The sequence below is a fragment of the Herpailurus yagouaroundi genome, unplaced genomic scaffold, assembly GCF_014898765.1.
Source record: "Herpailurus yagouaroundi ecotype Mexico unplaced genomic scaffold, PumYag 198, whole genome shotgun sequence".
In the NCBI taxonomy this organism is placed as follows: Eukaryota; Metazoa; Chordata; class Mammalia; order Carnivora; family Felidae; genus Herpailurus; species Herpailurus yagouaroundi.
The window spans coordinates 27096981-27124571 of NW_024412429.1; the positions used below are offsets into that span (position 1 = coordinate 27096981).

At 43.9% G+C, this 27591-nt stretch overlaps 1 protein-coding gene across 2 annotated transcripts; it reads right to left on the reverse strand.

The window, feature by feature from the left end:
• Nucleotides 1–1369: 1369 nt before the first annotated feature.
• Nucleotides 1370–14437, reverse strand: ABRACL (ABRA C-terminal like). Of its 2 annotated transcripts, none has more exons than XM_040449030.1 (3): nt 14229–14437; nt 10603–10669; nt 1370–1957 (listed from the first exon to the last, which is right to left on the reverse strand). In XM_040449030.1, exons 2-3 carry the CDS (start codon nt 10661–10663, stop codon nt 1773–1775), a joined length of 246 nt encoding a protein of 81 aa, XP_040304964.1. In that variant the 5' UTR covers nt 10664–10669; nt 14229–14437; the 3' UTR covers nt 1370–1772. The 2 variants fall into 2 exon arrangements, with proteins under 2 accessions (XP_040304964.1, XP_040304963.1); XM_040449029.1 differs by having other exon boundaries at nt 14153–14431.
• Between the last annotated feature and the right edge of the window lie 13154 nt (nt 14438–27591).

Here is a 27591-nt window from a genome sequence, read left to right on the forward strand (position 1 = left end):
AAATGTTAGCGAGGACTACGAAGTGCCAGTGAATACTGCTGTTGTTTAATCTAGTTTGAATCAGGGTCTTGTCGTAATTGAAAGGGTATTGATGAGTTTCAACTTTAAAAATGTGCTTGGAGTCAGTCCCTCCTCCCTCTGCTTTTCCATTATCACTGTCCCCATGGATTCCTGAGCAGTGTTTTAGCTGGCTTCTCTGGTTGCAGCTTTGCTGTCTACAACCCTCCCTAGTTACCAGCGCCACGGCTACCTTCACATAACATCACTTTCTTTCTTTCTTTTTTTTTTTAATTTGTTTTCAGTTTATTTATTTTTGAGAGAGAGGGACAGAGCATGAGCAGGGGAGGGGCAGAGAAAGGAGACACAGAATCCAAAGCAGGCTCCGAGCTGTCAGCACAGAGCCCGAGGCAGGGCTCAAACTCACGAACCGCAAGGTCATGACCTGAGCTGAAGTCAGATGCTTAACCGACTGAGCCACCCGGGTGCCCCAACATCACTTTCATCATGCAATTTCTCTGCTCCAGTTTGTGTTCAGACTCTTCTCCCTGGCTTCCCAGATTCGACCTTGTGTATCCAGTCTGAATCACCTCTCTCCCTAGCATTCCAGTCGACCTGACATCCGACCTGTCACAAGAGCGAGCCTTGCTTATTTGTGTCCCTGTCTTACCTCACCTGAGACATCAGGGTCGCCCCTCCCAGCTTCTTCCCTGCTGGATAATCAGCTCCAATCATGCGAATTCTCTCAGTCTTCTAGGATACCTTTCCCAACCATCATGGTTTTCATGGATTTGCCCTCCTTGAGATTCTGTATCGTTTTCGATTCTGTACCATAGGCTATAATACACAATTATAGACATTTCTACATTGTGTCAGGTGAATCTAACTCATCCAATTAGGAAGTGAAGTTTTAGGTTACATTTCTTTTGGCACAGCCCCTCAGTGGTAAGCACATAATAGACATCAAAGTCAATATTTTTTATAGGGCTCAATCATAACACATCCCTACTTTTCTTTTTTAATGTTTATTTATTTATTTTTGAGAGAGAGAGAGAGAGAGAGAGAGAGAGAAAGAGAACATTAGCAGGGGAAGGACAGAGAGAGAGGGAGACACAGAATCTGAAGCAGGCTCCAGGCTCTGAGCTGTCAGCACAGAGCCCAATGAACTGTGAGATCATGACCTAAGCCAAAGTTGGACGCTTAAATGACTGAGCCACCCAGGCGCCCCACGCACCCCTACTTGTAAAATTCTGTAGTTTCAAGAAACTTTTTCTTCCAATTATGATAACTTCTGTTGCAGTTATTTAATCTTGATGCAAAAACTTGATTTTGAGAGGCACATAAATCTTAAATGACAAAATAAGGCAATATGACAATTTTAACATCGTTATATGTTTTTATTACATAAACAGTACAATATTCCTTGTGGGAGCTGATCTTCAGTTCTGCCTCTTGCTTTTATGGAATGTCAAATATCTGTAGAAATTATCTAAGAATGATTTATGAAACACCTTGCACCCCCCACCAGAAAAGCCTCAGAGCCCCCATTTTCCAACCAGATTCCTGAGAAAAATGATAGGTTTTGTTTATTCTACAGTGTAATACATAAATTCTTCTCAAGGTATAAAAAAGGGCAGACTTTTAAAATAAGAGTCTCCTTTTGTTTTCAAAGTTCTATAAAAAATACATCAAGTATGCTCACGTGTGTCCTTTGACCTAATATTCCAGTTTACCAGAAACAAAAAATAACAATAAACAAAGATATGCAAACCACATTAATCTTGCAGCAATACGATGTCTACATCATCATGAACACCTTGCAAGAGTAGCTCTCCTGGGTACGTAACAACCTTCCTTCGCTTGGCAGCCTTGAGAGTTCCGACCAATGCTTCAAAGAGATTGGCACATTTGTCGTCTTGGAAGAGGACCCCAAATTTCACGCTTAACTTCCCATCAGCATCTAATTTGAGAGAATACAGTGTTAGTCAATGCAAAGTCTATTTCTTGCCCCCATAAATGGCAGATTTACCTAATCTTTAAAAAAAAAACATCTGGGACTCCTTGGGTGGCTCAGTCGGTTGAGCGTCCGACTTCGGCTCAGGTCCCGATCTCACACTCCGTGAGTTCGAGCCCCGCGTCGGGCTCTGTGCTGACAGCTCAGAGCCTGGAGCCTGCTTCAGATTCTGTGTCTCCCCATCTCTCTGCCCCTCCCCTGCTCATGCTCTGTCTCTGTCTCAAAAATAAATAAAAACATTAAAAAAAAACAAAAAAACATCTAACTGTATTCGCCAAGATTACAATTTAACAGTTCACGCTCAGATCAGACGTAATCTCTTGCCAGATCCAAAAAGTGGCGGAATAAGTACACTGTGTTATACACCTCCTAGCCTTCGTGTCATCTGGACAACCAAGACCCATTTACAAAAAGTCAATGTGTCACAGTGTTACTACTGTGGACCCATTCCCTCTATATTTTGATTTTTTAATTGTGGCGTTGCTGAATCAATAAAAATAACAAATATTGGAGAACCTTTAGGTCAGGAGTGGTGTTTCTCTGAAGTGTGCTCTAAACACACTCAGTACTCCTAGGAAGGAACTGGTGACCTTAAAAATGAAGAAATCCCTTGGGAAGCCTGGTGGCTCAGTCGGTTGGGCATCCAACTTCATCTCAGGTCATGATCCCACAGTTTGTGACTTTGAGCCCCACGTCGGGCTCTGTGCTGACAGCTCAGAGCCTGGAGCCTGCTTCGGATTCTGTGTCCCCCTCTCTCTCCGCCCCACCCCTGCTCGTCCTCTGTCTCTCTCTCTCTGTCCATCTGTCTGTCTGTCTCTCTCAAAAGTAAACATTAAAAAAAAAAAAAAATGAAGAAATCCCAGGCACCAGGGCACCTGGGTGACTCAGTTGGTTAAGCATCTGACCCTTAATTTCAGCTCAGGTCATGAGGTCCCATGAGGACCCATGGGGTCCCAGCTGGGCATGGAGTTTGCTTAATATTCTCTCTCTCTGTCTCTCTCTCTTTCTCTCTCTCCCTCCCTCTCTCTCTCTCTCATCCACTGCCCCTCCCCAACCCATGCTTGCTCTGCTCTCTATCTCGAAATAAAATATAATATTATTAAGAGAAGGCAATCTGAAAAGGCTACATGCTGTATGATTCCAACTACAGGACATTCTGGAAAAGGCAAAACAAAGGAAAAAGATAAAATTAAATAAAAAGATCAGTGGGCTTCAGGAGTTGGGCGGGGGACACAAACAGGCAGCGCACAGAGGATTTCGAGAGCAGTGAATACATTCCGTAAAATACTATACTGATGGATACATGTCATTATACATTTATCCAAACCCACAGAATGTACACCACCAAGAGTGAATCATAAATTACGGACTGTGGTTGATGATGTGTTAATGTGCTAATGTAGATGATCAACTGTAACAAATGCACAATTCTGGTGGGGGATGCTGATAATGGGGGAGCTATACATGTGTGGGGATAACAGGTATACAGGAAATCTCTGTACCTTCCTCTAAGTTTTATTGTAGTCTAAAACTGCTTTAAAAAATTAAGACTTTTTTAAGAAAATAAGGTAAACAAAAGGTGGATCTTTGGTTAAGAATCAATCAGTGCTGGGCACTGGAGGCAAGTAGACGGAAGTGTGGAGCCACTTTCTAGCTTTCGAAGAAATGGCTTTAGTTCCCACAAGGAAATAAGAAATATACACATAGTAAGTAAAGCGACAGTGCAAAGCAGTATGTGATTGGATGTCCAGTAAGGAGCCAAGACTAACCCCCTGCAGTTTGGAGAAAGGCAACATGACTCTGGGCTAGAACGGGAGGGGAAGACTTTATGGAGGAGGCAGCACTGGCCCTGACCTTTAAAAGGAGTGCAAATGGGGTGCCTGGGTGGCTCAGTCGGTTGAGCGTCCAACTTCGGCTCAGGTCATGACCTCACTGCTTGTGGGTTCGAGCCCCGTATCGGGCTCTGTGCTGACAGCTCAGAGCCTGGAGCCTGCTTCGGATTCCGTGTCCCGCTCTCTCTCTGCCCCTCCTTCACTCATCCTCTGTCTCTCTCTCCCTCTCTCTCTCAAGAATAAATAAAACATTAAAAAAAAAAATTAAACTTTGACTTTTCAACTTCCAGCGGCAGGACCCTTTGTTCGCAATAAGAACCTTTTACTGGTCACAGAAATAACAGGAGCTGCTGGGTAACCTTGAATAGGGCCTCCAAGCTCTGAGCTGCACTTACCTCATCTATACAATGAAGGTCAAAGTACCCCTCACGGATTGTTGCAAAGATGAAAAGATAGATTAGGCATAAAGGCTTTGTTTCTTTTTCTTTTTTAAATGTTTAGTTATTTTTGAGAGAGAAAGTGTGAATGGGGGAAGGACAGAGAAAGAGGAAGACACGGAATCAGAAGAAGGCTCCAGGCTGTCAGCACAGAACCCGACGCAGGGCTCGAACTCACGAACTGTGAGCTCGTGACCTGAGCTGAAGTCAGACGCTTAACTGACTGAGCCACCCAGGCACCCCTGGACATAAAGGCTTTTATGGAGAGCTCAACATATGGTAAATTCTCAATTCAGGTTAAATTTTTGAAAGGCACCAAAGGCAGAAACCTGGGTGTAATCTTGGAGCTCTGCCCACTCACTCTTCAATCTCACAAGTGATTCCATTTCCTTCGTATCTTCTGTTGCTCTCGTCTCCTCTCCATTGACAATTAATTTCTTGGTTCAGCCTGGAGTTGTCTCCTGCGGATAACTAACTGCAAGACTCCTCACCAGCCTCCCTTTCTCCATGTCTGTCCCCAGTACGTCCTCCATATTGGCGCAGAATAAAAAATGTGAAAGAAACCTTTAAGATGCCAATCCGATTGATTTTTTTTTTAAGTAAACCCTACCCTCGATATGGGGCTCAAACTCATGACCCCAAGATCAAGAGTCACAGGCTCCACTGACTAAGCCAGCCAGGTACTCCTTGTTGATGATACTCTTCTACTTTAACCTCCCAATGGCTCCCTACCACCTTCAAATAGTGATGCCCGTGGCATGGCAGGTAAGACCCTTCACTCTCTGGCCCTTGCACTCCCTCTCCCCTCGTCTTCTGCCATATCATTCTCTGCACCTTTTGATCCAGTCAAAATCAACGACTTGCTGTTACCCAGGGCGACATGCAAGATTGTGCCTTAGCAGTTTTGCCCATGTTGAGCCATCTGCCCAGCATCCCAGACCCTTTCCTCTAGCTAAATTCTTTTTCTTTCAGAATGGGCTCAAACGTCACCTTTTCTGAGAAGTCCTCTGTGATTCCCTCAGTTGAGTTAATAACTCTTCTTATAAAATTAAGTATGTATCAAAGCACTCACCATCAATTATAGTAACAGCTAATGTGTATTGAGTACTTGCTATGTTCCTAGAACTATTCAGTGCATTTTAACTCACTTAAATGTTCAGTGCATTTTAACTCAGCAATTAAAACTCACTTCATCCTCATTTTATGAAAGGTAAGGCACAATTGGTTGCAAGAAACACCATTATTTTATGTTCTAATTAAACTGCCAAGGGCGCCTGGGTGGCTCAGTAGGTTGAGCGTCCATCCGACTTTGGCTCAGGTCATGATCTCACAGTTTTTGAGTTTGATCCCCACATCGGGCTCTGTGCTAACAATGCGGAGCCTGGAGCCTGCTTCGGATTCTGTGTCTCCTTCTCTTTCTGCCCCTCTGCCCCTCTCTGGCTCGTGCTCTGTCTTTCTTAAAAATAAACTGCCAATTTAACCATAGCACACCATGTATAATAAGATGCATCCTTATTTTTGGAGATTTTTAAGTGAGGGGAGGAGGGTGCACCTGGATGGCTCAGTCAGTTAAGTGTCCGACTCTTGACTTTGGCTCAGGTCATGATCTCATGGTTAGTGAGTTCGAGCCCCATGTCAGGCTCTGCACTTAACGTGTGGAGCCTGCTTGAGATTCTCTCTGTCTCCCTCTTTCTCTGTCCCTCCCCTGAGAGCATATGTGTGTGCTCTCTCTCTCTCTTTCTCTTTCTCAATAAATAAATAAATAAATAAACTTAAAAAAAAATAGTATGGGGGGAAAAGTGTCTTTGAATCATTGAAATAGAGTATTATTATCCAAATAAGGAAACCAAGGCACAAAAATGTTTAGCAATGTGCCCAAGGTCACACAGTAAGTGGTAAGGGAGCTGGGATTCATTCCTGAAGAGTCTTGACTACAGAGCTCACGCTCTTAACCACTTCCCAATACAAGCGTCCAGTTGATCTGCCTGTCTTCCCACTACTTACAGAGGCCCACAGGGGCTGAGATGGAATTTTATTTATTTCCACATGTCCCGTACTTGAGCACAAAAGGCAGCTCTCAAGAAATATTTGCTGAATGAAAGAATTTAAATCTCCAGATAATCTTTATCCACTTATTTTTTTCTACCGGATGAAAAATAAAAACACTTTATTTTATTCTATTTTTTATTTTTTATTTTCTTTAATATTTATTTTCGAGAGACAGAGCACAAGTGGGGGAGGGGCAGAGGGAGAGGGAGACACAGAATCTGAAGCAGGCTCCAGGCTGTGAGCTGTCAGCACAGAGCCTGGTCAGAGCGGGGCTCAAACTCATGAACCATGAGATCATGACCTGAACCGAAGTCAGATGCTGAACCGACTGAGCCACCCAGGTGTCCTTTTTCTTTTTTTAATTTTTTTTAATGTTTATTTATTTTTGAGAGACAGAGAGAGACAAAGTGTGAACAGGGGAGGGGCAGAGAGAGAGAGAAAGACACAGAATCTGAAGATGCTCCAGACTCTGAGCTGTCAGCACAGAGCCCGACGCGGGGCTTGAACTCACAAGCCGTGAGATCATGACCTGAGCCGAATTTGGTTGCTTAACCAACTAACTGAGCCACCCAGGCACCCTCCAGGTGTCCTTTAAAGGACTTTATTTAAAAAAAAAAAAATAGATACAACTAAATCCATCAATTTCCAACTTCACCTAGTACATCACATTTAGATTAGTCTAAAAATAATTAATCTAAATCGTAATTTACATTAGTCAAAATTATCCTAGATGCAATTTATATAGTTAACCATAACATATCCCCATAGATGCCTTCCAACTCAATAAGTCATCTATTTCCAGGAACAAGTTAGTCAAGGAGGCCCGGGGAAGTGGCAAAGTTCGAAATGTTTCATCCTCACAGAAATTATGATAATTACACTTTGGTCTCCTAGTTTGGAAAGTTGCTAATTTTAAGTACAGGTTCAGTTTGCCCTAGTAGAATAATAACACTGTTCTAGGGTACAGGTTAGAACTTTAAATGCAATTCAATCTGACCAATAAACCCTAGGCTAACGTGGAGAAAGATCTATGAGAGAAGAAAATCCTACAAATCTTTGGAAACACATCTTTAATATTGTTAACAATCTAAACAATAGTACTACTCCCAAGAGCAACATGACCTCACAGAACTCTGGAGAAATTGGAAAGGTAGAAATGAGGAACAAAGGTAGATAGATCACTATGGAAAATAAGACTCGGGAAACTTCCATCAAGTGGATGTAGTGAACTGGGTGGGAGAAAAATGGGGTTAGGAAAGATGCTGCATTTGTTTGATCGGAGAACCAAGTAAGTTACGTTCTCCACACCTCCCTAGTGGTCTCCACAAACACCCCAAATTCAGCTCATGCGTTTCCTCCTTTACTGACCTGCCCTGTACTTCAAAGTCTTGCCTGATATTCAAGGCTTTATTAAGTGCCCCAATTACTATAGCTTCCAATAATCTACTTCTCTAGGACCACACTGAATTTGAATGTCAGCACTCCACACTGCTCCCTGAAGACTTCCATGTCCTAATCCCAAGAAACCGTATGTTTCCTTATATGGCAAATGAAAATTTGCAGATATGATAAAATGAAGGGTCTTGAAATGGGGAGATTATCCTGGACTTATCTGGGGGAGCCCAATGTAATCACAAGTGTCCTTAAGAATGGAAGGGAGAAGCAGACAAGGGGCTCAGACTGATGTAATATGAGGGCACAACCAGCTGTTGCCGGCTTTGAAGATGGAGAAAGGAGGACACGAACCAAGGAATGCAGGTTGATCCTAGAAGCTAGAAAAAGACTAGGAAACAGACGCTCCAGAACTTTCAGAAAGGAATACACTCTTGCCCACACCTTGACTTTAGCCCAAGGAGACCCTTATCAGAATCTGTTATGGTCTGAAAGTTGGTGTCCTCTCAAAATTCATATGCAAATCCTAACTCCCAAAGGTAATAATATTGGTAGGTGGGGCCTTTGGGAGGTGCTCAAGTCATGAGGGTCGTGAGTCATAAGAATCACTTCCTTTATAAGAGAGGCTGCAAAGAGATCCCAGCCCCTTTCACCATGTGAGGATACAACAAATCTACAAGTGGAGAAGGGCTCTCACCTCACTGGTCTGGCACCCTGACGGTGGACTTCCAGCCTCTAGAACTATGGGAGAATTAAACTTCTGCTGTTTATGAGCCACCCAGTCTGTGGTAATTTGTTACAACAGCCTAAACAGACTAAGACGGACACCCAACCTCCATTACAGTTAAGATATGGAACGTGTTGTTTTACGTCGCTAAGTTTGTGGTAGTGTTACCACAGCAGTAGAGAACTACTACCGGGGACACTTGATACTAATGGTTCAATGGGATTCCAAGGATGTCTTATTTCAGGTGATCTGTGATCCGAAAGCAGACAGAGCTATAAGAAGAGTCAAGCTATGATGACAAAACAACTCTTATGAGGTACTTTTCATTTATTTATTTATTTTATTTTTATTAAAAATATTCTAATGCATATTTATTTATTTTTGAGAGTGCCAGCAGGGAGGGGCAGAGAGAGAGTGAGAGAGAATATGAAACAGGCCTATGAGGTACTTTTTAAAGCTGTTGGTCACTTACGTGATGTCATTTTATTTTTTTAAAAAAAAATTTTTTTTTTCAACGTTTATTTATTTTTGGGACAGAGAGAGACAGAGCATGAACGGGGGAGGGGCAGAGAGAGAGGGAGACACAGAATGTGAAACAGGCTCCAGGCTCCGAGCCATCAGCCCAGAGCCTGACGCGGGGCTCGAACTCACGGACCGCGAGATCATGACCCGGCTGAAGTCGGACGCTCAACCGACTGTGCCACCCAGGCGCCCCGACATGATGTCATTTTAAAACTTAAGAGTTCCGTTATCCTAGTTGTTGCTGAATATGTCTATGGCTCTTACAATTTTCAGAATGTTCCCCCAAACTCTTGTACATCTTATCTGAGATGTGCAAATACCTAAAGCTACAAACATAATAGTTACTTTCATCACAACTTGGAAAAGGACACTAAAACTACCAATTTTACATGGCACTGATTTCACGGTAGCTGTTTACATGCTGCTAAAGGAAAAGCTCACTTAAAAAAAATTACCTAGGGGCGCCTGGGTGGTTCAGTCGGTTGAGCATCCGACTTCAGCTCAGGTTATGATCTTGCCGTACGTGAGTTCAAGCCCCGCGTCAGGCTCTGTGCTGACAGCTCAGAGCCTGGAGCCTGTTTCAGACACTGTGTCTCCCTCTCTCTCTGCCCCTCCCCCACTCATGCTCTGTCTCTCTCTCTCTGTCAAAAATAAACATTAAAAAAAATTTTTTTTAATTACCTAAAGTTTAGTTATATGTACATAAAAATACTTGACTGCACAAAACTCAAGAATTGGGAGAAAATAGGGGCGCCTGGGTGGCGCAGTCGGTTGAGTGTCCGACTTCAGCCAGGTCACGATCTCGTGGTCCGTGAGTTCGAGCCCCGCGTCGGGCTCTGGGCTGATGGCTCGGAGCCTGGAGCCTGTTTCCGATTCTGTGTCTCCCTCTCTCTCTGCCCCTCCCCCGTTCATGCTCTGTCTCTCTCTGTCCCCCCCCCCAAAAAAAAATAAAAAAAAAAAAAATGTAGAAAAAAAAAAGAATTGGGAGAAAATAAAGACAATTTAATATAATTTCAATCTGAGTCCGTAGTCATTTGGAAGTTTATAAGATGGTGGCAAGATAAAGCAAAAACAGATGAACTTTAATAGTGTGGCACAAAAAAATTTGACCATGATTTAATTACCAGATTTCAATGCAGCCAGATTAAAAAGCACAGCAATTTTCTTTGCATTCAAAGGATAATGAAATAACTCAACTATTCCTTACATCAAGAATCACAATATCCCCAAGGCTCTGTGTCTTCAGAAATCACTCCATGGCTGAGGGCGGAGCTTCCATAACTATGTCCTGACGTCCTGGGTGACACTTTCATTGGGTCCTTCTTGCTCTGAGTTGAACTCAGGATACTGTGTCTGTGTTATAATACTTACTTTTTTAAATTTTTTTTAAGTTTTATTTATTTTTACTTTCAGGGAGAGAGAGAGAGAGAGAGAGAGAGAGAGAGAGAGAGCGTGCACACAAGCAGGGGAGAGGCAGAGAGAAGGAAAGACAAAATCCCAAGCAGGCTCTGCACCATCAGCGCAGAGCCCGATGCGGGGCTTGAACTCACGAACCGTGAGGTCATGATCTGAGCTGAGATCAAGAGTTGGACGCTTCACCAACTGAGCCACCCAGGCGCCCCTCATACTTACTTTTTGAACCCAGACGATGAATTTCCTCCACTAGGAGGTTGACTTCGTGATCCACATTCATTGTTGCCTGAGGAAGAAAGTAAGCCTATATTATTACCATTTCTATATCCCATTAACCACATCTTGCCAAATCCAAGGGCCATTTCTTTTTTTTTTTTTCATGTTGCATTTGTCATTGTTAATTTGCCATGTCTCTCTTCCTAAAAATACTTGTGTGGTGTACACGACACCAGACTACCTCCATTTCCCCTCTTTATATCTTTCCCTTTGGGCTGACCCTCTTCCTATTCTACACAGGATAATGGGGACAGTGCAGCTATTGTCCTAGCACCCACTATTAACTCTAAGCCCATCCTCATGGTGCTCTGCCCTGCAGCAAAATTACAAAGGCGAGTGACACAGGACCTGCCCTCAGGGAACTCACCGTTCGGAACAGAGAAAGACGTGGGTTGGAAAATAGCAATGTGATAGCATTCCTTGAGTGGTGAGTCCAACCCTTAGGGGAGGACAAAGGAGGAAGCCACAGAGGACTTTGTAGAGGTCAGTGGAGAGAGATGAACTGGGAAGACCGTCGACAAAGGGTGCTCTATGAATGGGGAAGAGTGTGTGCAAAAGCCCAGAAGCAAAGGAGGAAAAGCACAGCGCGTTTGAGGCAGGTCCTCAGCCAGAAGCTGGAGTGCCAAGATAAAGGAACACACTCCCCACCTTCCCCGAGCCTGAGGACTCGTGGGGAAAGCAGATCAATAACGGGGCAATTTTAATACTCTTAGATTCGCGCGGTGATGCTGCTGGGTCACACGCAGGGCACCGCATCCTTCCCTGGGCAGTGCCCGCTACCGCCTGAGGGCAATGGAGACCTGTGGTGAGGACCATTCATCTCAGAGAGGAGTCCGGGACCGACAGGAGTGGAGAGACCTACCTTGGTCCACTAGGCCTTCTTCAGGCTTGTACACTAAAGACCCTTGACCCATGAAGTCAGTCTAGAGGAGACCTGCCCCTGTTTTTTAAAATGAAAGCTCCCTTGATGCATGTGTGTGATAGTGTGGGCAGGATGGATAGATATAAGAGCGGACCGGGGAGCCATATAAGAGAACATTTTCCCAACAAGCAACACCAACAATTAGTTTGCCCTTGTTATTGGTAGCATTGAGGCAGCAGTATGGATCTGTGAGGGCTACTGAGGAAATCAGCCCTCACTGGACAGGAAAAGGAGTCAAATGCCGAAGGGAATCATGATCCTCTCCAGTTCTGACTCTCTGGCTTCCTCCCGCTTGGAACATTTATCTCTTTAACACCACCCTCCCCTCCTACTCGCCTCCATAATCAGCAGCACACTTCAGACCTAGCTCTCTTTTAATATTGAGACTCGGGGCGCCTGGGTGGCGCAGTCGGTTAAGCATCCGACTTCAGCCAGGTCACGATCTCGCGGTCCGTGAGTTCGAGCCCCGCGTCAGGCTCTGGGCTGATGGCTCGGAGCCTGGAGCCTGTTTCCGATTCTGTGTCTCCCTCTCTCTCTGCCCCTCCCCCATTCATGCTCTGTCTCTCTCTGTCCCAAAAATAAATAAACGTTGAAAAAAAAATATTTAAAAAAAAATAAAAAAAATAAAAGATAATGAGACTCAACGAGGAAATCCCACTATTAATGTGAATACCTGCCTCAAATTAAGCAGATGTACGCAGGTTCCGTTTAAAGAAAGGAAAGCAAGCAGCATTTTTTTGTATAGTTAATTACACACGAAACTCCTTATCTGTGTTAATTCATGTAATCCTAAGAAAACTTTGCAAAGTATTTATTATTTATTGCCATTTTACGGATGATGAAACTGGCTCACTTCAATGCTGTTGTCCCACAATCATATGCTGTTTCTACAACATCATTCTGGCTTTTTTTTTTTTTTTTCTTTTCTTCTTCTTCTTCCTCTTCTTCCTGGTTAGTATGCAAAGTGTGCTAAATATAATAGTGAGTCGTGTTTGAAATACTGCATGCTGAGCACTTACTAAGGCAGAACACTTACAAAGCAAGAAAGGCTCCCTGCCCAGACCCCTACCAGTAGGAAAATAACAGGATTAGGAACTATTGCTACATACATAATTTGGCATGATTTATTTATTTATTTAGTTATTTATTTATTTATGTATTTATGTATTTATTTTCTTAGCAAGGACAAAGTGGGGGCGGGGGGCAGGATACTCGTTGTTACACATTGGAAAGCCCATGACATTTTGTAAGGACAGAAGCCTGGGACTGGGGGTAAGCCAAGAACAATGAGGAGAGGCCATCAGCAGAGCAAGTCTAAGGGGAAGAAAGAGATTTTCAGTGGGAGGCTCAAGCTCAAGGGAAGGCGGTGGCAGATGCTAGTCGGGCCCTCTAACTGTGTCAGAATCTAATTAGGCATTGTGCGTGGGCACCACAAAGAAAGCGGAACGTCGGAGGGTTGGCACACATGCTGAAATATACACTTAATATATTTAATGACCTTCTCACAGTTTTTGTCTTGTTTGTTTGTTAAGTTTAGAGGCAATACACGGAGATTTTCTCACGTTCGAGGCATAAAGCCTGCTGGGGTGGGGACGCCTGGGAATCAGCAGCCGGCGGTACAGCGGCACGCTGGGGGCTGGCCACTTCTTTCAGCGGTCCTTCGCAGTCCCAGACTAGCAGCTGGTGGGGGTCAAAGGAGGACTCGGGTTCCTTCCTGCCAGCCCGCTGGCGCGCACACGCTCCATATTTGGTCATCACTGCTCCAAGTTTGGGAGCTGGCCCGGAAGGGGTCCCCAGCCCCAGTCCCCTGCAGGCCATCACACGGTCACCACCCGCACCAGTGTAGGGCTGGGGAGCTGGGGAGTCGGGGCCCGGACCGCACCGCGGACTCCGGGGCAGCCCCCGCGGGAAGGGCCGAGTCCCGGAAGCCTTTGTCTCCGCGAGTCCGCGCCAGCGCCGTGCGCCCCGCGCTCCCCCGGTGGCCGGTGCGCCCCGGCGAGCCGAGAAAGCCAGCGCCCAAACCGGGGGACGGCAGTCGACCCCGCTCGGGGGTCCCCGCGCCCCCAGGGTCTCACATCACCCCCACCCTCCACACCCACGATTTGGAGCCTACGGGACCGCACCCACCGCCGGCGCCGCAGAGTCCGCGGCCGCGGGGCCACCGCAGTCCTCGGGGGAGCCTGTCCCCTCACCCCCAGCCCTCCCCCGCCCCGCTCTGCAGATCGCGCTCCCGCGCCACCGGCAAGTGCAAAGCGGACACGCTGCACCGCAGAGCAAGCCTTCACCTGGCTACCGGTTTCTCTCCCCGCCCCACCCCCCCCATCCCGGGCCGGCACGATGTCACGTGAGCCGATGCGGAAGTCGGCAGAACTGGGGGCGTAGGGGCGCGCCCACCCGATACCCCCTCTGCCGGGTCTCAGCCCAATTCCAGTTACAACCTCCACGCGCCTCGGTCCCTCCCGGTCCCGGCTCCCCACCCGCAGCCCCCGATCCCCCGTCTGCCTAGCCTCCACCGGACACCCCTGTCCATCCTTTATGACTGCCCATCACCTTCCCGGGAGACCCACTCACCTCTCCGCCTCTTTATCTTTTCTCGGAAAAAGCCGGTGCAGAGTCGGTCGGGACCTGGCTAATGTCTTCAACTCACCGAGGAGGAAGAGGCTGGGGAAGGAAGTGACTGAGGCGAGGAGAAAGGCTGGTGTGGAGGAGGGGGGGGGGTGGGAGGTGAGTTTAAGCGCTCGGGAAAGGGGCCGCCCACACTCCCAGGGACAAGCCTATGAGAAGGAAACTCGGGAGAGGAGAGCCGGAGAAGGGGGCCGACTCCCGGCAGGTGGCGGGGCGCCCGAGGCTTCTAGGAATACGGACTCAGAACTTCCAAGAGTGCCACCGTTCCTCCGCGCCACTCGGTGCCAATGATTCCCAACCTCCACCTCGGATCCTGGGCATTGATTTCCTGCCAGGATCTCTCTCTTTTAACATAAGAAAGAACGCGCCCACAACGTGACGACTGCTGAGATCTCCTAGGAGGAACGTGACATTGGTTCTCTATGCCAGGAGCGGGGGTGTCCAGAAAACCAGGGACAGGGCAGCAGGATAGACTGATGGGGGGGGGGGGGGGGGCGGGGGGGGAGTATTCTTGAAAACTAATTTGTTCTACTGCAAAGAAATTTTGTTTGGACAATGTTAGTTCTTGATTCTGAGTGAATATAACTTTCTTCTCTTCATTCAATATCCTACATTTAACTGCACAATTCAATCTATTCATACTCCCTTTATTTTGGTCACTGTTGTTTTACTCAGTGTGTGTGTGTGTGTGTGTGTGTGTGTGTGTGTACGTGCATGTGAGAGCACGCAAGACAGAAAGAAAGAGGAGAGAAAAGGAGAGAGAGACATACTTGCTATACCGAGAGTCCCTTCAAAAAGGAGGACACCTAGGTGGCCCAGTCCGTTAAAGGTGGGACTCTTGATTTCTGCCCAGGTCATGATCTCACTTTGTTAGATGGAGCCCACGAAGTTCGGCTCTGAGCTCAGAGCCTGGAGCCTACTTGGGATTCTCTCTCTCGCTGGCTATCTCTCAAAATAAATAAAGTTTGAAAAGTAAACAAAAGGAAACTGAAGCCCCGCTCAGAGAAATGACCCAAACTTCCCTAAGGCAAAGGTTGCACTAATAACTACCAACCCCTCCCGAAGCTGATTGGATTAGTGGTGACCATGTGACCCAAGAGCACACAATCCATAAACTGGCCATCATCCAAGAAGGTGACCTGGAACAAACAAACAGCCCTCACCAAACAGGGACTCTGATAATTAACTAAGCAATCGGATTCTCCCTTGGAAATTGAAAGGGGAGAGCGGAGAATGAGCTATCCCATAGAAAGGCTGAAGCTGAGAGAGAACTTGAGGCTGGGGTAGAGAAAATGGGCCTCCAGAAAGCCAAGCACTTGAGTAAGCAGAAACTCCCTGGGGTGAAGCAGAAGGTGGGGGCAGAAATGGTAGAAGCAAAGTCTAAGAGAAGTGAGACCCAGTGATGGAATAAGAGCGACAAAAACACCTGCTCCCCAGGGGGGTGTGACTATCCAGGTCCCCAAGGCTGCGCTGGATCCCTCCACTTCCCAAACTGTATTCTAGTTACCCTTTCGTAGTGGATACCAAGCACTTGGGGCGTGACTTTGAATGCGTCTCTGTTCCCTACCACCAAAAGATTCTAATTCTGCCTGGGTTTCTCATGTCAGATGAAGTATAAGGTGACTCTCAGATCCTTTGAGGCCTATCTTTTTCTCACTAAAAGAAAGCTGAGAGGGTACACTTGGTATCTTTCAGAGTCTACGTAATGCAAAATCATAATTCAAGAAGATCTCATATCGAACACTTCTCCAAGCAGGACCTGGCTATTTGGCCTGGGGCAGTGATCACGGATCTTCATTCAGATAACAGCCAGTGAGATGAATAATCAATCTGTAGCCTGCTTCTTCTGTTATGACTAAGTAATTCGTGTTTCACAGTACTCTACCAATGGGCAAAAAAAAAAAAAAAAAAAAAAGAAAGACTATTGAAGCAAGTAGAGGTCCCTATTAATATAAAAATGGATTCAGTCTTTGAAAATACTGTTTCTACGTAGGCTGCACTAAGTATAACATATACTTCCTATTACTCTATAATTCAAGACCGTTATTTTTGATGAAAGAAATATTAAAGTGTTTGCCAATTAACATTTTTCCTACCCAATTCCTACTCTTCAGTTTCTATACAGAATTTTGCCATCTTTTCCTATTCTCTCAGGAATATCAACATGTAGCTAAACAATGTGGAATTTTAACTTAAAAAAGCAAAAACTAAGGTTTATCAAACAGTTAAGAAGTATTTATTATTTTTTTTAACGTTTATTTGTTTTTGAGACAGAGAGAGACAGAGCATGAACAGGGGAGGGGCAGAGAGAGAGGGAGACACAGAATCCGAAACAGGCTCCAGGCTCTGAGCTGTCAGCACAGAGCCCGACGCGGGGCTCGAACTCACGGACCGCGAGAGCATGACCTGAGCTGAAGTCAGACGCTCAACCCACCGAGCCACCCAGGCAACCCAAGAAGTATTTATTAAATATCAGGGATGTGCCAGCAACAGTTTGCCAATATGGGAGGGTACAAAGTAGCCCGCAGCATGATCTTTGTCGAAAAGAACTTTCGGTAATGTACATGTGAAATATTAAGACAATCTTTATCCATGTATTTAATTGCATAATATAGACCAGTACTGTCCAATAGAAATATAACTGTGAGCCACACATGTAATTTAAAATTTTCTATTAGCCACATTAAAAAATGTGAAATTAACTTTAATAATATGTTCTAACCCAGTATAGCCAAGATACTATCATTACCACCTGTAAAAATTATTAATGAGATATTATACATTCCTTGTTTTGTACCGTCTTTGAAGTCTAAGGTGTATTTTATACTTACAGAACATTTCAGGTGCTTGATAGCCTTATACACCTAGTGGCTACTATATTAGTCAGTGTTGCTATGCACTATTCCAGAATTAAGGATGGCGTATGTGCTAGTAATTTTCTTAAGAAGTTACATGTTCCTGGGGCTCCTAGGTGGCTCAGCCGGTTAAGCGTCCGACTTCAGCTCACGTCACCATCTCATGGTTCGTGAGTTCAAGTCCCGCGTCTGGCTCTGTGATGACAGTTCAGAGCCTGGAGCCTGCTTTGGGTTCTGTGTCTCCCTCTTTCTCTGCCCCTCCTTTGCTCATTCTCTCTCTCTCTCTCTCTCTCTCTCTCTCTCTCTCAAAAAAAAAATATATATATATTAAAAAAATTTTAGATAAAAATTAAAAAATGACATGTTCCTGGAATGAGAAAAATAGTAACATTATATTTAAAGGTTCATGACAAATTGAATTAGTCATTTTAAAAACATAATTGCTGCATTGTAATGAATAGAAAGCAATATTTGTAAGAAATCTTGAGGGTAACAATTCTATCCTGAGTATATACCCAAGAGAAAAGGGACAGAGATTCATCAAAAAATATGACAGAACAGGCACCTGGGTGGCTCAGGTGGTAAGCGTTCAACTTCCACTCAGATCATGATCTCACGGTTTGTGGGTTTGAACCCTGTATTGGAATCTGAACTCCCTCTCTCTCTGCCCCTCCCCTACTCACGCTCTGTCTCCTCTCTCAAAAATAAATAAAAATTTAAAAAACGTAAAAAAAAAAAAAGATATGACAGAAATAGTCATGGTAGCACTATTCAGAATATTTCTAAACTCAAGTTATCTAATGTCCAATAACATCAGAAGGGTTAATAAATTGTGACGTATTCATAAACTGGAAAATTATCCGCCAAGGAAAAGCCACAACCAACAACTACATGCAACAATGCAGATGAACCTCACAAACACAGTGTTGAGTGAAATGATCTGACATAAAGTTTTAAAAGTAGGCAAAACTAATCAGAGGTGTTAAAAATTAGGATAGCGGTTATCTTTGTTGGGTCGTAGGGTGACTAAAACGGCACGGCGGGGGCCTTGTGGGTGGTGATCATGTTCTGCTTCTTGATCTATTCACTGGTTAAACAGATGTTTTGAGAATTCATTAAGCTGGACACTTAATTATTTTTCTTGTGGCTGTGCTGTTTTTAAATAAAACAGTAAAAAAAAAAAAAAAATAGAGGATCTTGACCAAGCAAGGCCTATTCCAGGAATGCAAGGATTATTCAACAGTAGAAAATTTAATCAGTGTAATATATTAATAGAATAGAGGGGGAATCCATGTGTAATCATCTCAGTAGATGAAAAAAAGAAGCATTTGATAAAGTGCAGTACTCTTTTACAATAAAAACCTTCAACAAACTAGGAAAAGAAGGAAATTTTCTCAACCTAATAATAATAAGGGCAACTATAAAAACTCATAGCTAGCATTGTGCTTAATTGTGAAAAACTGAAAGCATTTCCCCTAAGATCAGGCACAAGACAAGAATGTCTGCTAAAGAATTCACAAAAAGGAGATAATAAGCCAGTTTAGCAAGGTTGCAGGATATATCGATATATAAAAATCAGTTGTAGAGGCACCTGGCTGGATCAGTAGGTGGGACATACGACTCTTGATCTAAGCGTGGAGTTTGAGCCACACTCTGGGTGTAGAGATTACTTTAAAAAGATAAGATCTTGGGGCGCCTGGGTGGCTCAGTCGATTGAGCAACCAACTCCCTCTCTCTCTGCCCCTCTCCCCACTCATGCTCTGTCTCTCTCTGTCTCAGATATAAATAAACATTAAAAAAATTATTTAAGGGGCGCCTGGGTGGCGCAGTCGGTTAAGCGTCCGACTTCAGCCAGGTCACGATCTCACGGTCCGTGAGTTCGAGCCCCGCGTCAGGCTCTGGGCTGATGGCTCAGAGCCTGGAGCCTGTTTCCGATTCTGTGTCTCCCTCTCTCTCTGCCCCTCGCCCGTTCATGCTCTGTCTCTCTCTGTCCCAAAAATAAATAAACGTTGGAAAAAAAAATTTTTTTTTAAATTATTTAATAAAAAAAAGATAAAATCTTTTTTAAAAATCAATTGTATTTCTATATACTAGCAATGAAAAATCTGAAAATGAAACTAAGAAATTGTGCTTATAATAACATGAAAAAAATAAAATACTTAGGAATAAGTTTAAAGAAGTGCAAGGCTTGTACACTTGTCAAAATACTGTTGACAGAAAAAAAAAATTTTAAACCTAAGTAAACTGGAAAAATATCCTGTATTCATAGATTGAAATATCTAATATTGTGAGATGGTAATATTTCCCTAAATGATCTGCAGATTGAAGGCAATCCCTATAAAAACTTTAACTTTTTTTTGACAAGCTAATCCTAAAATTCACATGGAAATTAAAGAGATCCAGAAGAGCCAAAAGAATTTTGAAAAAGAACAAAGTTGGAGGACTCACAGTCCCTGATTTCAAAGCTTACTACAAAGCTATAGTGAGTAATGTAAAACTTACTACATAGGTACAGTAAGTGTAATATAGACGTGTAGAAAATGGAATGGAATTCACAGTGCCGTAATAAATATATTCATTTATGGTCAATTGATTTTTATAAGGGTGCCAAGACCATTCAATGGAGAAAGAATGGAATTTTCAACAAATGGTGCTGGGACTCTGGATATCCATAAGGAAAATAATTAATTGGATCCCTATCTCATATAATATAAAAACTTAAAATGGATCAAAGGTATAAACATAGGAGTAGAAACGATAAATCTCTTAGGACACACAGGTGTAAATCTTCATGACCTTGGATTAGAGAACATTTTCTAAGCTATGACACCAAAAGCTCAAGCAACCAGAGGAAAAATAGATAACCTGCATTTCATAAAAATTAAAAATGCCTATGCACCAAGGACAGCATCAAAAGTAAAAGCTGGGACAGGCCCTGTCAATTTAGGACAACAGGTCACCCTACCCATATATCACCCTTCTCTTTTGTAGATTTTTTCGTTTGGTTTTCAGTTCTTCCCACTTTCTTTTTCCTAAGTCTTTGTTGCTTCTCCAGTAAGGGAGAGGCTACATTATCCTTTATTGAGCCTGGGCCAAATGGTCTGTGTTGCCAGCTGAGAGTTAACATTTCAAGATCATTGAACGTAATCACAAGAGGTTAAATGCTATGTGCAAAGAGCAGCCAGACAGGCAGCTGTAGTGATCACAGTGGAGTCAGGAGGCAAGGTGGGCACCGAGAAGTAGACTTTCTAGACCAAATGTCCGAGGTGTTGTCTGAGGGTCACAAAGGCCTGGAGTGGAAGAAGTTAATGCCACAAAGCATGACAGTGGTAGTTAATCTGGCTACACATTAGAATCATTTGCCAACCCTTAAGAAGCAGTGCCCCAGACCTGTCTAAACCAGTTAAATCATACTCCCTGAGACACCTATATTTTAAGGTCCCAAAATAATTCTAATGTGCGGTCAACGGTGAGAACCAACTGGTCTAGTCAAGCCTATGAAGCCTGCAGAAATCTCGTGGCAGCAGTTTTGCTCCAAGGAATTCCAAAGGATTTCTGCTTTTTTTTTGTTTATTACTGTTTTATGTGTTTTTGAGAGGAGGAGAGAGGCAGAGGGCGAAGGGACAGAGGGTTCAAAGAGCACTCCTCACTGACAGCAGTGAGCCTGATGAGGGGCTCAAACTCACAAACTGTGAGATCATGACCTGAGCTGAAGTTGGCCAGCCCATCAACTGAGCCACCCATAGTGCTTTTCCGCTGCTGCAGCTACTGTCTTTTTAGTTGATCCCACAGAATGTAATGGGTCTGTTCTAGTCTCTGCCCAGGCTCCCTCATTCATGTTGTCTCTGGTAGTGGCACTTTCCTAGTTTGAGCAGATGCCCTTTGGCAAGGTAGGGACTCAACAATATTATAAGATTTGAGAGGTGCTCAGGAAGGTCTCTTTCCCCCAAAGTATCTTTTCTACCACCATAATTTGCGCCCGGAATTCCAATCAGTATAGGTTGCTTTAATATAGAAGATGCAAATTCAAGGCCAATAATGCAGTCTTTCAGGATCTCCATTCCGGACTCTTGAAAAAAGTATCTGGGGTGCCTGGGTGGCTCAGTCGGTTGGGCGTCAGGTCATAATCTTGCCATTCCCAAGCCCCAACTCTGGGTCTGTGCTAACAGCTCAGAGCCTGGAGCCTGCTTCGGATTCTCTATCTCCCTCTGTCTCTGCCCCTCCCCACTCATGCTTTTTCTCTCTGTGTCTCTCAAAAATAAATAAACATCAAAAAAATTTTTTTAAGAAAAAAAGAAAAAGTATCTAATAGACCCAATTTAGATTGATTATTATTGATTATTACTCCCAATTAAATCTAATATATCAAATATATATGGCTGCATTCCAAAAGCTGTAAATGAGATAGCTTCTCTACCAAGGAGGTGTGGGAGAGGAATCATCCCAAAAGACAACAGCAGCTCTATAGATCTGTCCTGTACAGTAACTAGCCACTAGACCCATATGGATATTTTCATTTAAATAAATGTCATTTTCATTAAGTTAATTGAAGTGAAATAACATTAACAATTCAGACCTTCAGTCACAGTAGCCTCATTTCAAGTATTCAATTGCTACAAGTGGTTAAAGGCTGCTGTCTTACAGCACAGAACATTTCTACTTTTCCGGAAAGTTCTGTTGGACAGAGCTGTTAGAGATGGCAAAAAATAATAATAATAAAAATAAAAAATAAATCAACAAAATCTGGAAAATTGCTAAGAATCTTAATAAGATAACCAATATTTAGCTCTTGCAATATTTCCCCCACTCCCGACCCACCAGCCAAAAAACTTTACAAATTAGTTCTGTTCTAGGCCTCCTACTTTTCTCACGTGAAACCTAAATTCTTACCCCGAAGTGGTAAATCCTCTAGAAATTTAATCCACAATTCCTCCCCTCAATCCTCAACCCTGCTGCTTGCTTGAGTTTTTTTTCTCTTTTTCTCAAGAAATTTCTTTTTTTTTTTTTATTTTTTTTTAATCTTTATTTTTGAGAGAGAGAGAGAGATACAGAGGGCAAGTGGGGGAGGAGCAGAGAGAGAGGGAGACACAGAATCCCAAGCAGGCTCCAGGCTCTGAGCTGTCAGCACAGAGCCCGATGCGGAACTCGAACTCACAAACCATGAAATCATGACCTGAGCTGAAGTCGGACGATTAACCGACTGAACCACCCAGGCGCCCCGTCAAGAAATTTCTTCAGGGAACACTTCAAACTTGCAGCTGCTAGTCCTCATCATCCACCATTTATTTATCTTACTACTTGTAATCTGGCTTCTGCCTTCACCTTTTTACCAAAGCTGCTGTCTCTAGTCTTAAGGTCACTAATGACGCCCAACTGGCAAACACAATGACCTGTTTCCAGTTCTCACTGTCAAGCAGCGCTCTGTAGCACTTGACATCGTCATCAGTCCCCATGGTCATGATCACTACCCGATAAGGGAGAGTGAGTGGCTCAGGGCCACCACCTGCTTGAAGTCTAGGCTGCTGGAGCTCAGAAAGAAGTGGAGCCGTCAGAATGGATGCCGGGGAGCAAGCGGGAAGCAGGGGAACGCAGGAAGCAGGGTCCACCGAGGTCTCTTGGGAAGGAAGTGGTAGCCTAGGGCTGAGTCCAAAAGAAGCACAACTAAAGCGGTTTGGAGTTGGAGTTCTGATCCAGAGTTTTCAGCCAGGAGAGAAGATACATGGCGTGTGCCTAGCACAGAGAACACTAAATAAACATTTACAGAGCAGAATTATCTCCACCCCATCCCCTCACTATACTCTGGACCAGATGCAGGAACAGAAGCAGACGTTGCCACGGGGTCCAGGACTGGGGATGGAGGGGAGGAATCAGAGCAGGAAAGTCACAGCCCAGGGGAAGAAAATCGTGGGCCAGAACCCTAATCTGCACACCCTAAAGCTCCTAGAGGGACATCTGCCAACCTGATGGGCACTCTGCCCTCTGGAGGGGACTCTGGGAGAGGCTGGAGTCCACAGCCTCAAGTTCCTTTAATCAGCAGTGGGCACACTGGCAAACACTAGCACTTGTGTAGGCACAGAAAGGCTGGGGAAGGAAGGACAGCCCACCAGCTCAGACACTTGTCAGCATCAAGGGCCGTTTCTTCCTTCTCTGACTCCTTCACTGGCCCCTTTTTACTGCCTAAGCAAAGGAGTCCTCACAGACAAGTCTACACTTGTCATCTCATTCTGCCCAACCCCACCCTAGCCCACACCCCTCTGGTGTTTTCTCTGTATGGGGGTCTTCGATCCCCCAGCCCACACCAGCTTTTCTGTGTCAGAATCTCTAAGGGAGAGAGCCGGTCAGACACGTGGACTCTCAGACTTACTGAAACAGCGTTGGCCTCACATTCGAGTCTGGAATGCCCCGGTGCGGTCCATCTTTCACCCGACTGCCAGGTTAACTTTCTGAAAGTGCAGCCTTAGTCAGTCACTCAAAACCTTCAGAATCTCCCGGTGGTCTATGAAATCAAGTAGACACTTTTCACCATGCCTTTTAAATCCTCCCACAACCTTCCAGATTCCTGACTACCCAAAACCATCTGTGAAAACCATGAATCAGTCAACTTGCACTCCATGCTTTTCCTGCGTCTGGTGCAGAGTACTGTGTGGGGATGAGGTGTGGATTAGCTTTCTTCTGTAAACACCTAGTTAGCACTTGCTGTGTGCTTGGCATACGACCTCGGACCTCCCTCTGTCCCTGTCCTGAAACCACCAAATGCCCACTTTCTTGCCTTTGCTCAGATTGTTCCCTTTGCCTGATGAGTCTCCCCTCCTCCTCCCCCACCATATCTTTGCCTACTGAACTTCAAGACCAAACTTGAATGCTCTCACTTGAACAAAATTCCACCTGTTACATAAGGCGGAGGTGACCCAGTTACCTAGTCGGGCTCCTGTCCTGACTGCATACATCCTCGGGAAAGGAACTAAGTTCTATGTGCCTCAGTTCTCTTTTTATTTATGTATTGATGTATTTATTCTTTATTTAGAGAAAGAGAAAGAGAACAAGTGGAGGAGGGGCAGAGATAGAAGGATAGAGAGAATCCCAAGCAGGCTCTTGAATCTACTCGGGGCTCAATCCCAGGACCTCAAGATTACAACCTGAGTCCGTATCAAGAATCGGGGACTTACCAGCTGAGCCACCCAGGCCCCCCTATGAGCCTCAGTTTTCTAGTCTAAACATTAGTGATACTAAAACCTACTCACTGGATTGTAATGAATAAATAAATTTGTGTCTCTTTTCGTCGTCCCTCTTCATTGCAGAAGGATTTGAAGGGAAATGAACTAATACAGGAAACGTGTCCAGCCCTGTTCTCTTCCTTCATTCCAGTCCCCTCTGCCACTGATGTGTCATATCCCCCTTTGAGAGTCCTCCAGCACTTTGGACATCTTTGAGGACAATTATCTTGTGCCACCTTATGAAATGCAAATATCACCATCATTTTTGAAGTTTCATAAAGTCAGTTCAGGTTCACTATCCCAATCCTCTAGGAAGTCCAGTGCTCTGCCTTATATTTTTGCAAATTCTCGGGAAATACGTTCTCCTGCTTTCTGTTTGTTCTGAGTTCTCTAACCCTAATTACAACTCACATTTCATGCATGTTCAGAATAAACATGGAAAAGCTCTATTTCTTTAATTCACCACACACACACACACACACACACACACACACACACCATTTCCTTCCCACCTTCCCCAAAAAACATTTGGCATTGGGTGAAGAATGGAAGAATGTCAAGGCAGCCATAATTTACAACATGATGTGAATTTTTAAAAAATACAAAGTTTATTAAAAATAAATTGCATATGAAATACAATAGGAATGGAACACCACGGTAGTTTTGATGGCTTTTCCATAGTAATACACAGCTGTGAAAAACACTCTTCCCTGGTCGTCCTAAACAAAGTGTGGGGTGGGGGGCCTGGCTGGCTCAGTTGGTTGAGCATGTGACTCTTGATCTCGGCTTTGTGAGTTCAAGTCCCACATTGGGCAGGAAATCTACTTATTAAAAACAAAAAAAAAGTGGGTTTAGTCCCCATAAGGCCACCAGTATTCTCAAGATAAGATTTAAGGATAAAGGCAATTATATTAAAGCAAAGCAGGCAATTTATAATGGAATACGAGATACTGTGTTCAAAAGTCCTTTCATTGCCCTGTCTCTGGAATTGCTCACTGGCCCCTCTCTCTTCCTGCAGCTCCTACCTGCTGCCAGGCACTGTCCTCACATCTCCCTGTCTGTTTGCCAAGGTCTTGCTTCTCAGGCTCCAAACCTTCAGTTCCTTTATTATGCAGAGAAGTTTCACTTTCTAGTCCAAACTCCAAAGTCTCATTAATGTGCTCTGCTGAAAAGAAGCATCTTCTTTGACCCTTGAGCAACTTGGAAGACCTGGCAGAGGCTTTAGAATTTGCCTCTGTTTTTCTTTCTTTCTTTCTTCTTTTCTTTTCTTTTTCTTCTCTTTATTTTCTTCTTTCTTTCTTTCTTTCTTTCTTTCTTTCTTTCTTTCTTTCTTTCCACATTAATCTCTATCCATGAAACGAAGCCTATAGCAATTTCTTTTCTGTGATATGAATTAAAACAAAATCCTTTTAGAAAAATCCTCTTAAGAAGACAAAAGATGCTGCAGTCTGTTGTTTTATAAAACACACTTACTGAAATTTGTATTGGAACTTGTACCACGGTCATTCCCCTTTGGTAGACTACGAAGTTTTCTAGAGTGGACAGTGTCTTATTCATTTTGTATCCTTTGCAATGCTTAGCACCATGCCTACCTAGCACGGAGTGGGCACTCAACGATTGCTTAGCTGAATGGACTTGAGGGCTGACTATCTAACCTTTTGACTCCTCTCAGGGCTATCTAAAATGAAAGATTAGGGGCGCCTGGGTGGCTCAGTTGGTTAAGCGTCCGACTTCAGCTCGGGCCATGATCTCACAGCTCGTGAGTTCCAGCCCCGCATCGGGCTCTGTGCTGACAGCTCGGAGCCTGGAGCCTGCTTCGGATTCTGTGTCTCCCTCTCTGTCTGTTCCTCCCCTACTCGCACACTCTATCTCTGTCTCAAAAATAATAAACATTAAGTTAAAAAAAATTTAAATGAAAGATTAGATGTATAAACCAGTCAGCTTAGCCATTGTAGTCTAGATTTCTTTAAATTCATCAAAACTTAAACAAGCTTCTAGGAAAGAGGTAATATGAAAAAATGTAGTGTGTGTTGAGTACATATAATTATCAGCATTTATATTCTTTTTTTTTTTTTTTAAGTAAGTTCTATGCCCAACATGGGTCTTGAACTCACGACCCTGAGATCAAAAGTCACATGCTCTACAGACTGAGCCAGCCAGGTGCTCTTCAGCATTTATATTCTATTTCCACTGTTCTTTTATTGTGAGATTCATGTTTAGTTTCTACCCTCAGTATCAATGCCTCTGGATCATGTTCAACAGAAATAAGCTACTAAAACATAAAAATTAGTTGAATCCATGTTTAATGGGATACAGGGAAAGTTTCATTGATATTATATTATAGTTTACAACATGATGTGAATTTTAAATGTTAGCAATTACCTGCAAAATTCTCCATAATATCTGCCTTTTCGCTGTCAGTTACTAGTAATTATTTGTGATACACCATTTATTAAATCTTCCTGAGGAAAATTTCAGAGAAATATGATTTGATGGTTTTGTCTATTTAAATTTAAAAGATCTATCAATGAGTAAATTTCAAATGTCTTTTTGGCGGTTGTCACATGTATTTAATTAAGAGATGAAACAACAGAAATATGTGGGGAAGGTACACACACCACATTTGCTCCTTGCTTGTCTTAGCAGTGTGGATGCAACTGTTTGTGATGTTTTAAGTAAGTTATAAGCAGTATTTGAGGGGCGCCTGGGTGGCTCAGTCGGTTGAGGTCCAACTTTGGTCAGGTCATGATCTCACGGTCCGTGAGTTCGAGCCCTGCGTGGGGCTCTGGGCTGACAGCTCAGAGCCTGGAGCCTGCTTCAGGTTCTGTGTCTCCTTCTCTCTCTGTCCCTAACCCATTCGCATTCTGTCTCTCTCTCTCTCAAAAATAAATAAGCATTAAAAAAAGAAGAAGAAGCATTTGAGGGGCGCCTGAATGGCTCAGTTGGTTGAGTGACAGACTTTGGCTCAAGTGATGATCTCATGGTTCATGGGTTGGAGCCCTGCATCGGACTCTGTGCTGACAGCTCACGGCCTGGAGCCTGTGTCTCCCTCTTTCTTTGCCCCTCACCCGGTTGTGCTCTGTCTCTCTCTCTCTGTCTCTCTCTGTCTCTCTCTCTTTCTCAAAAATAAATAAATATTTTTAAAAAAGAATTATTTGATAAATAGAGACATCTTTCTAGGACTAATTCCAATTTCTTCATTGATTTCTTAGGAACTCAGAACATGGCTTTCATTGCCACAGATATCCTTAAAATAGCTAATTACTTCCTTGGGCTTATAAAGTCTGATTGAGTTTGACACGTTATGTCACTCAAG